The following is a 15,762-nucleotide window of genomic DNA, read 5'->3' as shown; positions in this document are numbered from 1 at the left end:
TGATGTAAATAGGGCGCCCAGTTTGCTCAGTCTGTTGGGCGTCAGACTCTTGGTTTTGGCTTGGGTCGTGATCTCAGGGTCATGAGCTCGAGCCCTGTGTTGGGCTCCACACTCAATAAGGAGTCTGCCTGAGATTCCCTTTCTTCCTCGACCCCTCCACCACTAAAATAAATAAATAAATCTTTAAAAAATATGATGTAAATGTTTCACCTCATTAGTACACACTCTTTATTTTAAATATCTATATACTATTCTATTATTTAGATGCAGCATGAACAACTTAGCCAATCTTCTGATGAACATGTAAGTAGTTTCCCAGATGTCACCATTCCCATAGCACTGAACGCACACTTTGTGGAGACTTGCGGAAGTCTTTCTAAAGGATGTAGTCATGGAAGTGAAGTGGTGGAGGGGAGGCGGCGACAAAGGGAATGGACACTTAACCTTTTGAAAGTCACTCTCAAACTAACCACAGAAATATACCAACGTGTGCTCTCACTGACAGCGTTTTAGGGTTTATTTGCTTTACACCCCACCGGTAATGGATATACTCAATCCCTCTTTTTCTTCTTTGTCAATTAGTAAGTGAAGATCTGTTTTGACTTTTGAAATTGGTTTAGTTGGCAATTTTCTTTCCTGTTGAGTTGCTCTTTTCCTTTGCTACCTAGACATTTGTACTTTTCCTTCTGTGACTGGGCTATGAATGCCTTTTGTCCATTTTTCTCTTGGATTGTCATTTCTCACGGGAAATTACCAGTAAAGCAAACCATTATAAAGTATAACAGATATTTGAAGCTAAAAATATCTCGGGCATGACCCCCACATACCCTACCATTGTAGAAAGCAGAGATGCACATGTATGGTGTTTTTAGAAACAGGGTTCCATCTTTTGCTGCCATTAGGTTAAACCTCCCTTGAAATCATTTTCTGCCATGCATTCTTTCCAGTTTTTTTTTTCATATTCCTGATATCATATGCAGTTTATCATTCTTCTCAATTTTCCCCTCTTGACTAGTATAATCAGTCAGGATTTATAGATGATCTGGTAATCCCAGCATCCCCAGCAGGACAATTCCTGACCTTATATAATTGTATAGTATTTTTTGTTTTGTTTTTAAGAAGGTATGAAAAGAAGTAAGGATTTTCAAGAAAATATATAGAACTGATTCATGGTTTTAGGTAGTTAGCATTGCATTAATAAACCATAATCCTCCCCCCCACACACCCAACCTGGTTCTCCTTCTCTTCCTCCACTGTATCCACCTTTCCTTCTTCCTTCTTTTCTGTCCTTTGCCTTTCCCCTCCTCTTTCCTTCTCCTGCCTCCCTGTCTCTATCCAGCAGCAGCTCTGACATAATTAATTTTGTCCCCTGGAATCTAAGTGAAAACGCTACATAAAACATTCACTCACTGGTACTTCAATGGTGAAACCATAGGAGCTCCATTAAACCCAGGAGTCACGCAAGGATGGCCACGCCTCCCTATTATGTACTTGTTTTCCTTTGATCTCCATGGCCTAGGTGGTATAGTTACAAAATAACAATTGTAGGGGCACCTGGGTGGCTCAGTCAGTTAAGCATGTGCCTTTGGCTCTGCTTATGATCTCCAGGTCCTGGGATGCATTGGGGTTCTTGCTGAACAGGGAGTCTTTTTCTCTCTCTCCCCTGCCCCTCCCCACTGCTCATTATCTCTCTCTTGCTCTCAAATAAATAAATAAAGTTAAAAAAAAAAAAAGAAAAAAGAAAATGCCAATTGTAGGTTTAAAATTGGGAAATAAAAGGCAAACATATATCTGGATGATGTAATTGTCCTAGGACACCTTCAAGAGAATGAACTAAAATAGTTTTCTTTCTTTTTTTTTTTTTTTTTAATAATCAACTAGTTCAGTAAGGCAGCTTAGTAAATTAATGCACAAAAATCAGTAGGCTTCCCATATCCAAATGACAACCACTGGAAGACAGAAATGATAGTGACAGAAAGCTTACTGCTATACAGTGAAAACCCAGTGCCAAAATACCCAAGAAACATAAAGTAACAAGAAATGAGAAAGATCTATATTTAAAAAAAAAAAACAACAACTATGACATAAAAGAAAACTTTTAGATAAAATGCTACTGTGGTATAACACTGTCAGTTCTCCCGGTACTTATGTAGAAATCTAGTGGGATCTCAAGAAAAATGCCAGGTTTTTCAAAATCAAATTCTGAAGTTCATAGGCAGAGTAAAATGTAAGAATAGATAAGAAACTTTTGACACAGGAAAATGAAAATAAACTAATCTTATCCAAATATCTATTATAATATGAATACTAATCAAGTCAGTTTGGTTCAGGCAATTAATACATTAATGAAACAGAATGGTCAACTTTAATATTGACCAAAGTGCATATGAGATTTGGTACATACTACAACTCTAAGAATTTAATATGCAGTGAAAGTAACATTTTGAAGCAGCGGGGGAGAGGTTTATTTCTTGTAAACAAATTAGATCCCTACCTGTATTCTTAGACACACACACACACATCCAGATACATAAGAAAATTAAAATGTAGGAGAATTAGAACGTAAAATTACTGGAAGAAAACATGGGAGAATTTTTTTAAAGATTTATTTATCCGAGAGAGAAGAGAGCACGAGCACACATGAGCACACACATGTGCAGGGGGAGGGGCTGAGGAGAGACTCCTAAGCAGACTGTAAGTTGAGCTGGAAGCCCACTGAAGGACCCAGCCCCGTGACTCCAAAACCATAACCTGAGCTGAAACCCAAGAGTCAGATGCCACCCAGGTACCACAATATGGGAGAATTTTTAACATATTCTTCCACTGAAGAAGATCTAATGAGTCTATGAAGCCATCAATCAACATATTGATAAGTCTGACCACTTACAATTAAAATTTTGTTTGATAAAGGATACAATATTTAAAAATGTAAATTAAATGTGTTTGCCAGGCATAACACTGCCAGAGAGCTGATTTCTTCAATATATAAAGAGTTCTCATAAATCAATTCTAAGAAACCAAATGAGAAAACATTCTTCCCACTTCTTAAAGAGCTACGAGAAATCCAACATTCTGCTGGCCTCTAGGAGGGGGAGACTAGGGAAACCAGGAGTGTAGGTAATTACTCTCCACTTCGTATTGCCAGATGCCTTGAGCTCAAGTAGCTTCCACATAGGGGGCAGGGAAGGGGAGAATAGGGGAGGGGAGGGGAAAGGAGGGGAGAAGGACAAACTGACTAACAAATACCGTTTTTAAATTGGAAGTCTAAAAATCTGTCTTCCACCATTCACCTTCCTGCCACTAACCTGTACAAGTGGGAGAAAAGATGAAGAAAATGAAAATAGAAATAGTCACATGCACCCCTGCTACCTCCTTCACTGACGTTTCTCTAAAGAATATGTTCCTTAATGCTAAAGGACTTTTGTATTTCCGAGCTGAAGAGACTCATTCTTTTTGTGACTGGTGAGCAGTTTGGTCTTGCCCTCTGTCACACCTCTTCCTCCCTTGCCTGAAGGGTGATCCTACTCAGGTTACACTTAGGGGATAAAGAAATTCTCTAGTGGAAATGATTAAGTTTGAATTACTTCCTAATGTGTTCCTTGGGTTTTACAAATGCTTCATGGCAGCCTTGACCAACCATGGTTTGGAAAACTATGTAAGAAACTTGATATACAGGGACGCCTGGGTAGCTCAGTTGGTTAAGCAGCTGCCTTAGGCTCAGGTCATGATCCCAGGATCCTGGAATTGAGTCCCACATCGGGCTCCTTACTCAGCGGGGAGCCTGCTTCTCTCTCTGCCTCTCTCTGCCTCTGCCTGCCACTCTGCCCGTTTGTGCACACGCTCTCTCTTGTTCTATTTCTCTGACTAATAAATAAATAAAATCTTAAAAAAAAAAAAAAGAAACTTGATGTACAGTATGTTATGATGGATGAACAGCTGATTGCTAATTTCGATGGTGGTTTGCTTTGGTGGGAAATGGTTCCTCATTTGCACTAGAGAAGAAAGGAAGATGTTTGGCATCCTTCACAATATTGGCCCAGCTGCATTGCAGACAGAGCTGGCGGCCTTAGAGAAGACATTTGCCACAAAGTGGAGCAAGTAAAATCGAAACTCACTACCAAGCTTCAGCCTATCCCCTTGCCTTATAGGAATGTCAATACTATGTTTGCTACTCTCCAGGCATTTAAAGTCCCTGGAAAGGTTACTAATACTGGAGTCTCCCTTACCAATGTTGTCTCCAAAAAATATTGTCACCGTACCTCCTAAGTGAAGTTACCATAGATGTTCTTCTGCGGCAGGGAAACCGTATACAAAGTCCAGCCTGGGGTTTTGAGTGTTTCAGCTCTTTATCCAGGAATAATATCGCAGCTAACTTCATGCATTTTAGTAAATTTGGGACTATTGAACAATAGCTCCTGTGCATCCGTTTCAGGTCGACTTCCTGCCCGGAAACACCGTGAGCAGGGTGTGTGACCGTCATTGTAAGTGTTGTACAGATTTGAAGAATTGGGGTACAAGGCAGGAAGCATATTTCTACTTTGGGGGAAATAGCCTTCTAATTTCTTCTGTTCCCGCGGAAAATGTCTCCCACTGGGTCTCAGCAGGATTTTGTCTAACGGCTCATTATGGATCTGTTATTTGGCCTTCTGAAGTCTTTTGTGCTCTGTGAGCTTCATGGCTGTTAGTCCTGGGAGAGCAGTTGTTCGATGTCATTGTTGCAGAGTCTGTAATTGGTTTGGGCCCATATCTTACAGTTTGTCAGGCCGGCTTCAGTAACAAAGAGTGTGTATAGATTTCCAAGCATATTCTGTGTTCTAGAGTTTTCTGCGTGCATAGGATGTACTCAACCATGAAGTGGTATTTTATATTTAAGGACCTGAGTATCATTCTGCTCATTATAAAAAATTTTATATCTCCCTTTAGTTCCAGCACTCATGCAGATGTGGACTTACACTGAATATTAAGAAACCCTTCTCTCCAAGGCAGACCAGCAAAGGTCTTCACGGTGTACACAAAATCACAGCTTAAACCCCTTGTCACAAAAATAACATTTTGCGATTTTCATCCTATATCACCCTTATGGCAAATTCTCTAGTCCCTATATCCCCAAGCCCCATATTCTTCTTCATTTTCAGTCTGTTTTATGCCCGAGGGTCCCAATGGAAGCAGAATAGTGCCTGCAGAATTGATCAGAAATTCATGGGTTTGGTTCAATTGCATCATTAAGATAAGTAAAAACATCAGATGAACTGGTTTGGGTTTTCCTACTTAATTTTTATTATTGCTTTTATTATTTTTTTGTCTCAAGACAGGCCTCCAAATTTGAAGAAATACAACGTAAAAGAAAGGCATGCTTTATACAACCCCTCACCTGTGTCTCTCTTCTATAAATGCGGCTCTTCTTCATAACTACCAAGTTATTAATGCTTTGGGCACTAAAATATGCAGTCTCCAATGCAGATAGTTTTTGACTCTAAGTCCCAGTACAAGGTTGTGATCATAATTTCCTCTCCATGTGCCTAGCAGAACAGTGAAAAAGTTAATGGCACTGAGCAATGAAGAGTTAATCAAAATAGCTATTGTTTATTGATAACTCACTACAATTAACACTACAGTAAACATTTCACGGATAATACTTCATTTTATCCTTAACATGACCTTACAACAGACACAGCTAACATCACTAACGTAGACCATTGTTCCCACATACTGAGTTGTGTTTCATGTTCATGATTTCCTTTGCTCTACAACAACCTTACAGATACTGTTACTGTCCCCATTTTACAGATGAGGACACTGAGGCTCCAGGAAGTTGAGTCAGTTGCTCAGTTGTAGCTATTAAGTGGTGTGGCAGAGTTCAAGCCCTTCCTACCTGGTCTTCTGCCTCCCGTGTGCTAAATGCCATGTACTAAAGAAGGGTTTTTTTTTTTTGCCATTTTACAGATAGAGGAACTAAGATAAGAATCTAAAACCAACTTGTTCAATGGGTGCCTGGGTGGCTCTATTGGTTGAGCATCCGACTCTTCATTTTGGCTCAGGAGATGATCTCAGGGTCATGAGATTGAGCCCTGTGTCGGGCTCCACACTCAGCGTGGAGTCTGCCAGAGATTCTCTCCCTTTTCCTCTGCCTTTCCCCCTGCTTGTGCACTCACACACTCTCTCTCTCTTTCTCTAAGATATATGAATAAATCTTTTTTTAAAAGATTTTATTTATTTTTGCAAGAGAGCAAGAGAGAGAGAGTGAGCACAAATGAGCTGGGAGGAGGGGTAGAGAGAGAAGCAGACTCCCCATTGAGCAAGGAGCCCAATGTGGGGTTTGATCCCAGGATCCTGGGATCATGACCTGAGCTGAAGGCAGACGCTTAATCAACTGAGCATCCCAGGTGCCCAATGAATAAATCTTAAAAACAAAAACAAAAACAAACAAACAAACAAACAAAAAAACTTGTTCAAGGTTGCCTGGCTACCAGGTTTCTACAATTCCACTTTCCATGTGCAAAACCATTTCTACACATTAAAAAATGATTTCTACTCTATTCTTACTTTTTAAACTTTAATGTGATAGAACTATTAGTCACCCATAGGCATTTTCTCTTCCAACTCTGGCAAGGATATAGATTAAAAATCCCAGTCTGAAAGTTTAAAATGTCTCTACTGGGAAGAGAGTCCTATAACTATTCTAGCTTGAACAGAAAATATTTCCATCTGTCACATTTGTGGATACCACATGGGGTTTTTATATAATGTTTTTGTTTGGTCCTGAAGGCACAGATTAATTTTTACTTCCTTTGGCAGATAGCCTCATATTCTGGTGAATTTTTAAACCTTGAGATAAGAATAAAAATTCAAACATAGAAGTAAGACAATATCAAATATATTTAGGACAATAAGCATCCTTCAGCTGAGAAGATGAAGAAAAGCCCTAGTGCGAGGACCGTCATGAAACAGTGAGGAACACAAATGAATTCAAATCTGTTTGCATGGCAAACTCCTACTGATACAGTGAGTCTCCACTCTTGCCGCTTCTTGGAAACCTCCCCCTGATTCCTCCAGATAGTGTGGAAGATCATTCTCCAGGATAAGTCCATCATCATAGCCTCATTTTATTTTAAATATATACTTTATTGTTCTCCAACTGGACTCCATACTCCTTGAAATCAAGGACCAGGTGTTATTAACTTGGTGTCCCTGATCTGCAGTACATTTCAGTCATGGGTTGGCTTTCCTCAAGTCAATTTATAGTCAACAGAGAAACTTTCTGAGCATATATCACATTTTTGGCATTGAATTCTGTAAGGCATTGAGATAGCATGAAAAACAATAAGAAGAGGAATATTTAACCAAGAGTGAACACTGGGCCGGGAATCTGAAAACTTGTATTCCAATTCTATTCTTTCTGCAACTTCATTGTTGGATCTGAGACAGCATTCCTGGTACTTAGTTGGTTAAAAGGAATGTCTGATTCAAAGACTTCTAACGTCTCTCAACTTTGCAAGTATACTTACTTATTATCTCAGATGGAAGTGTGCGCATGCCTCTGGAGCCACATCTGATGTGTGGGAGACTCATACTGTGGTCAGAACAGTAGGTCAGTGTGGTCAGATGAGGACATAAGAGTACAGGCAATAAGCTTCTGTGAGGATGTGAGTCCTAAGTGTGGATGAATGCTCTGAAGAGCCAATTCCACAATGCGCTTTTAAGCTTGTGACAGGGGTGAAAGACAACTACAAGGCTTTAAAAATGATTAGCAGAGCAAGAGGAGGAGAGGTGAAGCCTGACGGTGAGACAGGATGGTGTGGGGTTAACATATGATATGCAAAGCTGAGATCTGCTCAGTCAAAGAGAAAGAGGTTTTGGCTGAGGGTGTAGAATAAGCATGGTCCCGGGGGAAGATGAGTCTCAGGTAGACGAGTAGATTAGAATGGGGCGCACGAGTAAGTCCAAGGGTCTACATCTGTAGGGAGAAAGGTGGCCACTGCGACTGAATCCATCCTGATGGTTTCTGGAGATCTACGGTGAATGGGTAAGATTGTGAAGGCCCAGAGATAGCCAAGCAGGAAGCCGGTTTGCGCAGTGAGGAAGAAGATGCACGTGTCATTCGTAAGCTGGCCATCTTGATAGCTGTGGCTAGCAACACTATGGCTGATATATAAGCCCCAGGAATGGAAAAGAGGCTGATGAATATGTAGCTGAAAGTTAACCCTATCTAAATTTCTTTTTTATTTTTGGTTGTCAACAGATGATGATACCTGTCTTACCGGTCTTCTAGTTTGACTTCTGACAAAATCATGGTATTTTTTTGAAGAATATGGAAAGTGAGTGTGCTGACCCTCTAGTTAGGTTTATTTATAATTAGTCTAATGGCTTCTTCAAGAAGGTAGTTACTGGGGGCACCTGGGTGGCTCAGTGGGTTAAGCCTCTGCCTTCGGCTCAGGTCATGATCTCAGGGTCCTGGAATTGAGCCCTGCATCGGGCTCTCTGCTCAGCAGGGAGCCTGCTTCCCCCTCTCTCTGTGCCTGCCTCTCTGCCTACCTGTGATCGCTCTCTGTCAAATAAATCTTTAAAAAAAAAAAAAAAAGAAGGTGGTTGCTGATCATTACATTCTTGAGGCCAGAAAACTGATTTTGAGTCTACTGCTATAACTGCCATACAAGATGTCAGTGTTGACTAATTACATGAGAGAACAGCTACCCAAAGTAACAGCACCCACTTAGGAGGAGGGCCCTATTGGAACACCACATGGCTTCCTTCAGGTTCCAGAAGGTTAGGTAAAGCTTTGCTTCCAGATAGATTGGGAAGCATAAATTCTGTGCCCAAGGCAACAGAATGAAATTCAGTTAGTAAAATTCTCCACTTGGATCTTTAAGGAGATAAGTCCCAGCCCTGCCCTGGGATGTCAGAGAGCACACTCACAATCATGAAAGTGTAGAGTGGAGGGGATATGACTTTGCAGCATAAGTTAAAAAAAAAAATAGATTGAGGCTGCTTTCGCATAGACTGTACCCCATAGACCAAGCTAACCTTACGCTTTGGGGGTGCAAAGGCCTGTGCATGTACTCTCTCCATATTTACAGTTCCATGGACTTCTTACTGAAGAACTGCCATTAGCATCTTTATATTGTTCCCAGGGTCAGTCCCTCATTGCTGCTTTGGTCTACAAGTTGAGATTAATTTTCCTAAGATTATAACAATAGTATGTGTGTCTTACTCCAGCCCCATCACATGTGAATGGAATATTCAGGTGCTTGGGAGTGACACTTGCTATCTTCCAAGACCTGCCCTTCCCTTTCCTCTTGAGCCTTACCTGGTTTTCTCCTCCAGTGCTGAGCTGGGTGCTAGCTAGAGGCAGACCAGGGCCTCTGTGTGCCAGCCTTGCTTTCCTTTGACCCTGCCTGAAATGCAATTCATTCGACTTTTCACTGTGATGGAAGTTAGAAAGCTTTCACCTGCTGGAAGCTGGCTTAGCTCCTCCATTATAGAAACTTTCATTCTAGGGGTATTAATTCTGTTTTATGGGGATGGACTAGCTCCTACACTGGGGTTCAAGTTCTTTGAAGCAATGACTGTGTTAAGCATCTTTGCTTTCCGCTCTGGGTCACTTTGGACCTAATCATAACAACAGCTCACTAAAGAAGGATGTTGGCACATACCCTGAGCTTCCTGTTCCTTGAGACTCGTGGTGCCCCCGTCTGGGCCTGGCCAGGGCAGCCCCATTGAAGAAGCCATGGGATCCTTTCATTTTTCCCCTACTCTGTTCTTGATTTTTCCAAACTCTGCCCTGACTCTTTTCTCCTTCCATTTGCTGTAAGTTTTCCCACTTAGACTGCGCTTGCTTTTCCTTCCTGTCTAGTCTAACCCACCTGCTCGCATACGAAGCCCACTCACTGTCGCTCTTTTCTGCCTTCCTCTCCTCACCCATCTTTCTCGAATACGATTTTCTCTTCTAGCCCCCTTTCCTCTGTCAGCCTCAGGAATGGAGAGTGGCAATGCTAGCAGAAAGGTTTTGACAAATGGAGGTGAACGTGGACTCTGAATGGAAGGGTCAACCATAGTGGGGCCTTTCAAAGCAGATGAAAGCTTTTGCCTTGTTTTGTTTCTGTTCAGAAGGATCTCGGACTAAATCCTCAGTCCGCCACATGGAAATAACTGAGTGAGACGGCTTCTATCTAATCAAATTACTGTATTCAAACATTTGAAACTGTTTTAGGATCAAGAAAACATAGGTTGACATGAAACCCTGTGGTAGCTAAGGTTGGGAAGACATTCTGTACTGTAGTATGTATGCGTTGATACATTTCATACACTTATGCTGTGGGTTACAGTCTAGCTTCTTCTTTCAGCATCAAACTATTTTAATCCTACTTATAATTCCAATGAATGCTGGGTTTCCTCTCCAGCTTGTTCAGCTAGCTTAAAGGGTAGATACCATCCACAACCCTGGTTACTGAAACACTATTCAGAAATCATAACTAGCAACTCAAAAGAGAGCTCAGTTTCACAAGATGAGATTTGATGCCGTGAAGCAACCCTCTCCAAAATTTGCCAGAGACCTTGTGAGTCTTAAAATACCCTCTGTTTCCTACCAGCCAGTTCTGGCAGCTTGAGAACTATTCTTGCAAATAATGACAAATATTTTACCAACTCACAACATGTTGCTTTTTGTTTTGGTATTAATTTTGTTTGTTCATATTTTTAACTAGGAAAGTTAGTATAATAACGCAATGGTCATCCAACAAATCTCAGGGAAAGGATTACTCTCCTATTGAATGTTTTATCATATGTTTCTTGAACACTGGCTATGTACAAGTTATTACATTGAATGTTTTTGGTAATGAAAATATGACTTGAACTTGATGTTTGACCACAAGAATTCAAAGAACAGAGACATTATAATGCAGCAAGTGCCATGTAATACTTGCTAAAATGCACTGAGAAATGAGGGCTCGGGTGGGATTTGCTGAGTGAGTCAAGGAAGGCTTTCTAAAGGAAGTGGGATATGAGTTTTGATGACTAGCCAGATGTTAATGTGTGCAATGTGGTACGGAGGGTAAGGGGCAATCTAGATAGTGAGACGTTATTAACAAAGTCTCAGAAATAGTACAGTATGAAGTACAGGGAACATCGTAAGGTTTTTGTTTTATGTAAATGAAAGGGAGCAGTTAGAGATAAAACTAAATCCCCTGGGTCTGAAATCCCCCATTTAACTCTGCTAGGTAATGGGGAATGTTTTATCCATTATTCCACTCTTTAAACCGTTTCAGAGCTGTGTTTGAGGATAATTAATCAGATAATTAATCTGTCCTCAGTGTAAAAGCTTGACTGGAGGAAGAGAAATTGGAGTTTGGAAGGCTAGCTGGGAGGTTATTATAATAGTCTAGTAAGAGGTACTGCGAGCTGCCCTGGGCTAGGAGGGGTGGGATTGGGATGGAGGATAGAACTGAGAGACACCAGGCAGTGAACATTCCTAGGATTTAGAACCTGATGAGAAGACGAGGAGGAAAAAAGGGAGGATCCAAAGATAATTATGAAGATCCAAACCTAAGAAGTGACACCCTTAAGGAAGGCAAACAAGTCAGACAGTCCTGGGGGAAGGTGGGTTCAGCTTTGCTAGTGGTGCATGAATGTACATGTGCTCCCCAATGGTTCACCATTGGGAACTCAGCGAGAGTCTGAAAGACTGGCTTGCGATTCACTAGCACAGACGTAATGGTGGCAAGTGTAGGAGTGGATATGAACGCCAAGGGAGGGTCTAAAGAGAAGATGGCCAATGATAGGCCTCTCAGGAGAAGGTGGTCTATGTGTAGGGGAGGGAAGATGAGTCAAGATTGAAGTGGTCAGTGAGGTCAGAGAAGAGCCAGACTTAGAATCATGAAAGACTGGAGAAGAGAGTTTCAAGCAAGGAGGGGCCCGGAATGTTCATGGACACAAAGAACTAAGGAGGTTGAGAATGGAACAGGAGAAATGAAATGTGGGAGTTAAGAGTTTACTGGTAACTGTCACAAGAGTGGATTTTATAGTGTACGTTGCTAGAATCTATTCTCTTTGTAAGTCTAGGTTTTGATGGTTTGGGCCTATTGTCCCATTTCTTTAAAATAACAGAAATAATAAAAGATAGCATGTGTGTGTTTGTGTGACAGAGAGAGAGAGAGCAAGAGAGTGAGTGGGCACCTTGTGACCTGGGACTGTTTTACATAAGTGAAAGATTGTTTAAGTAAAATAAACCTTGAACTCACGTTTCCTTAATAATAGAGATACCAATTTATCTGATTGGAGATACCAATTTAGCTGATGAAGGAAATCCCCAGGATTTTACATTACTCAATAAGCAAAACTTCTACTCAAACTATGTCAATTAAAAATATACTGTTCTGCCCTTTTTCATTATATGAAACAGCAACAGCAAGAACATAGAAACAATTGTTGAACAGATGAGCATGTCCCAGGATGTGTTAGATTATCATCTTGTTTCCTTCTTTTCAGAGCAAAAGACTGAGCTATGATAGCAACCGGTGGTGTGATAACCGGCCTGGCTGCCTTGAAAAGGCAAGACTCTGCCAGGTCACAGTATCATGTCAGCCTCAGCCCCTCGCCTACTGCCCACGAGAAGAAACCGGTCAGGCGGCGGCCTCAGGCCGATGTCGTAGTCGTTCGAGGCAAAATCCGGCTTTATTCCCCATCCGGTTTCTTCCTCATTTTGGGAGTGCTTATCTCCATTGTAGGAATTGCAATGGCAGTCCTTGGATATTGGCCCCAAAAAGAACATTTTATTGATGCTGAGACGACACTGTCAACCAACGAGACTCAGGTCATTCGGAACCAAGGTGGCGTGGTGGTCCGCTTCTTTGAGCAACATTTGCATTCTGATAAAATGAAAATGCTTGGCCCTTTCACCATGGGGATTGGCATTTTCATATTCATTTGTGCCAACGCCATTCTCCATGAGAACCGGGACAAAGAAACCAAAATCATACACATGAGGGATATCTATTCCACAGTTATCGACATCCACACACTGAGAATCAAGGAGCAAAAGCATATGAATGGCATCTACAATCTCCCATTGATGGGAGACACAGAAGTAAAACAGAATGGGAGCTCCTGTGCCTCGAGACTGGCCGCAAATACCATTGCCTCTTTTTCGGGTTTTAGGAGCAGTTTTCGGATGGACAGCTCTGTCGAGGAGGATGAGTTTGCACTAAACGAAAATAAGAGTTTGGGGCATCTCATGCCCCCTTTGCTTTCAGACAGCTCCGTCTCCGTCTTTGGCCTCTATCCACCTCCCTCCAAGACGACTGATGATAAGACCAGCGGCCCTAAGAAATGTGAAACCAAATCAATTGTGTCATCGTCCATCAGTGCTTTTACATTGCCTGTGATCAAACTTAATAACTGTGTTATTGATGAGCCCAGTATAGATAACATCACTGAAGATGCTGAGAACCTCAAAAGTAGGTCAAGGAATTTGTCGATGGATTCGCTCGTGGTCCCTGTGCCCAATGCCAATGAGTCCTTCCAGCCAGTCAGCACCGTGTTCCCAAGGAATAATTCCATTGGGGAGTCGTTGTCGAGCCAATACAAGTCTTCTGTGGCCCTTGGACCCGGGGCTGGACAGCTCTTGTCTCCTGGGGCTGCTAGAAGACAGTTTGGGTCCAACACTTCTTTACATTTGCTCTCGTCACATTCAAAATCCTTAGACTTAGACAGGGGTCCCTCCACCCTAACTGTTCAGGCAGAACAACGGAAACACCCCAGTTGGCCTCGGTTGGATCGAAGCAACAGCAAAGGATACATGAAACTAGAGAATAAAGAGGACCCCATGGAGAGGCTGCTTGTACCCCAAGCTGCGATCAAAAAAGACTTTACCAATAAGGAGAAGCTTCTCATGATTTCAAGATCCCATAACAATTTGAGTTTTGAACATGATGAATTCTTGAGTAACAACCTAAAGCGGGGAACTTCTGAAACGAGGTTTTAATGTTCAAAAATATATCATTTTACAAGGCTATATATTTTAAAACTATTTTCACTGGTGTTTCCCTGTTAAAGTATGGATCATACGCATTTTTTATCAAACGGTTTGTAGTGGGTTAGACCTGGTTGCTTAATTCTGTGGCGGCGATGGCTGTATGTTCAGGTTACTTATGATCATAGGACTTTCTCTGATCACCCGTGATTTTATATTCTCCCTTCTTTTGAAAATGTATCTCTTCTATCAATATGCACACAGAACACTTCCATCTGTACTAAAGCTCCCTTTCTTTACTTTTAAATTCTCTCATTGATGGTCATCTGTATAGGATGAATTGTCCAGAGTACAAATTTTCTAAACAACTGCTTTTTTTAAAAAAATAAAAAATCAATTAAATTATTTAAAAGGAGAAAGATCTAGTTCCTGGGTGAGCTAAATAATTTGGACTGGTGAAATTGGTCTAGTTCCATGTGAGCTAATTGATAGGAATTATTTAATTTCGTTGTGGTTAGTACCCTGAGCTCTAGGACTCTTTTTTCATTATTTGTTCTATTTTAGTGTTATTTTATCAAGAAACCATGTATTTAAGAACCATGGCTGAGAGTGCCAGGTATTCTTAGGAGTAAATATCAAAATGCTATTAGCTATAACTTTAGATATTCAGAATCAAAATTTATCTGCATCTAACTTGAAAAAGGAATGAACCAATTTAGTTTGTAGGAGTGCTATCTTGAAATAATTATATACATGAAGAAGATGTTGATTAGTCACAAAAATACACTATGGGTTAGTTAACGCTAACTAGTCTCCATATCTTTCCTAGCTATCTTTTTTATCATCCAGCATCCATTCATTCCCACATCCTTCTTTTCCCTCGAGATTTTTCAGATCCTGTTCTTTGGAAAACAACAGCTAACCTTGACTTTTCTTTTTATCTTTGTGTATCACTAGCTTGGTGATTCAAGGAAATTTAGTCCTTGACAAATTGCCTTGAAATTTGTCTTGAGCTGGAAAGCCTTATGAAGACCCCAAAGACTTTCTTATGGTGTAATACATTTTGGGGATTGTAACTCTCAATTATTGAAGATAACAAATACGAAAATGAATGTTTCCATTAGAAAATGTTCATGTTTCCCATTAAGGTAACATTTAATTGTAAGAACTGTTTAATGGAATACTCAGGAAATTTTACAGGTTCTTGCTAATGCCTAAATGTTACTGAGCATCAGTATTATTGCAGCTATTGTGGAAAAGGAGAAGGAAGATAAATTTCTGTGCGTAGCTCCCCACAATTCCATCTTGTGATGGCATCATGACATTGAGTCAATGTTACTTGTTAGAACACCAAGCTTGTATACTGTAATAGAGTAGACTCAATATTTTACTATAAAGCATTTAATAAACTTCTGTTCTTATTAGAAATTTGTGCTCTGCCTAAATTTGCTATCATTTTTTAAATATGCAATTCTGTTTAAAGTATTGTTTTTCAAACTTTTGAAATATATTCTGCTGAAGACTCCTGATACTCCAGTATATGTATTGGGTTCTGTGGCTTTCTTATTTTGCTCCTATTAAAGAGCTAGGTCTACCCACCTATTGAATTAGACCATTTCCATATTTGTTCTTGTGTGATTATTAATTTTACATGTCGACTACACTAAGGCATGCCCAGATTTCTAGGTGTGTTTATAAGGGTATTTACAGAAGAGAGTCACATCTGAATCCGTCAGCTGGTCACCAGTGCAGACGGACATCATCTAATCTGTCAAGGGATTGAATAGAACAAAAAGAAG

General features: G+C 40.7%; 1 protein-coding gene across 1 annotated transcript in view; it reads left to right on the top strand.

Annotated features, from left to right (window-relative positions):
* The window catches only part of TMEM200A (transmembrane protein 200A), an 80,336-nt gene extending 64,945 nt beyond the window's left edge, over positions 1-15,391 (top strand). Inside the window, exon 2 of the mRNA XM_004740190.3 lies at positions 12,481-15,391. Coding sequence (XP_004740247.1) covers positions 12,497-13,975 — 1,479 coding nt within the window. The 5' untranslated portion in view covers positions 12,481-12,496 and the 3' untranslated portion in view covers positions 13,976-15,391. The remainder of the gene's footprint in view (positions 1-12,480) is intronic.
* The last annotated feature ends 371 nt before the right edge of the window (positions 15,392-15,762 follow it).

This window comes from Mustela putorius, unplaced genomic scaffold, assembly GCF_011764305.1.
Source record: "Mustela putorius furo isolate JIRA1106 unplaced genomic scaffold, ASM1176430v1.1 tig00003863_pilon_pilon_pilon, whole genome shotgun sequence".
In the NCBI taxonomy this organism is placed as follows: domain Eukaryota; kingdom Metazoa; phylum Chordata; class Mammalia; order Carnivora; family Mustelidae; genus Mustela; species Mustela putorius.
Note: the sequence above shows the minus strand (reverse complement) of the source record. Positions and strands in the feature narration are given on the sequence as shown.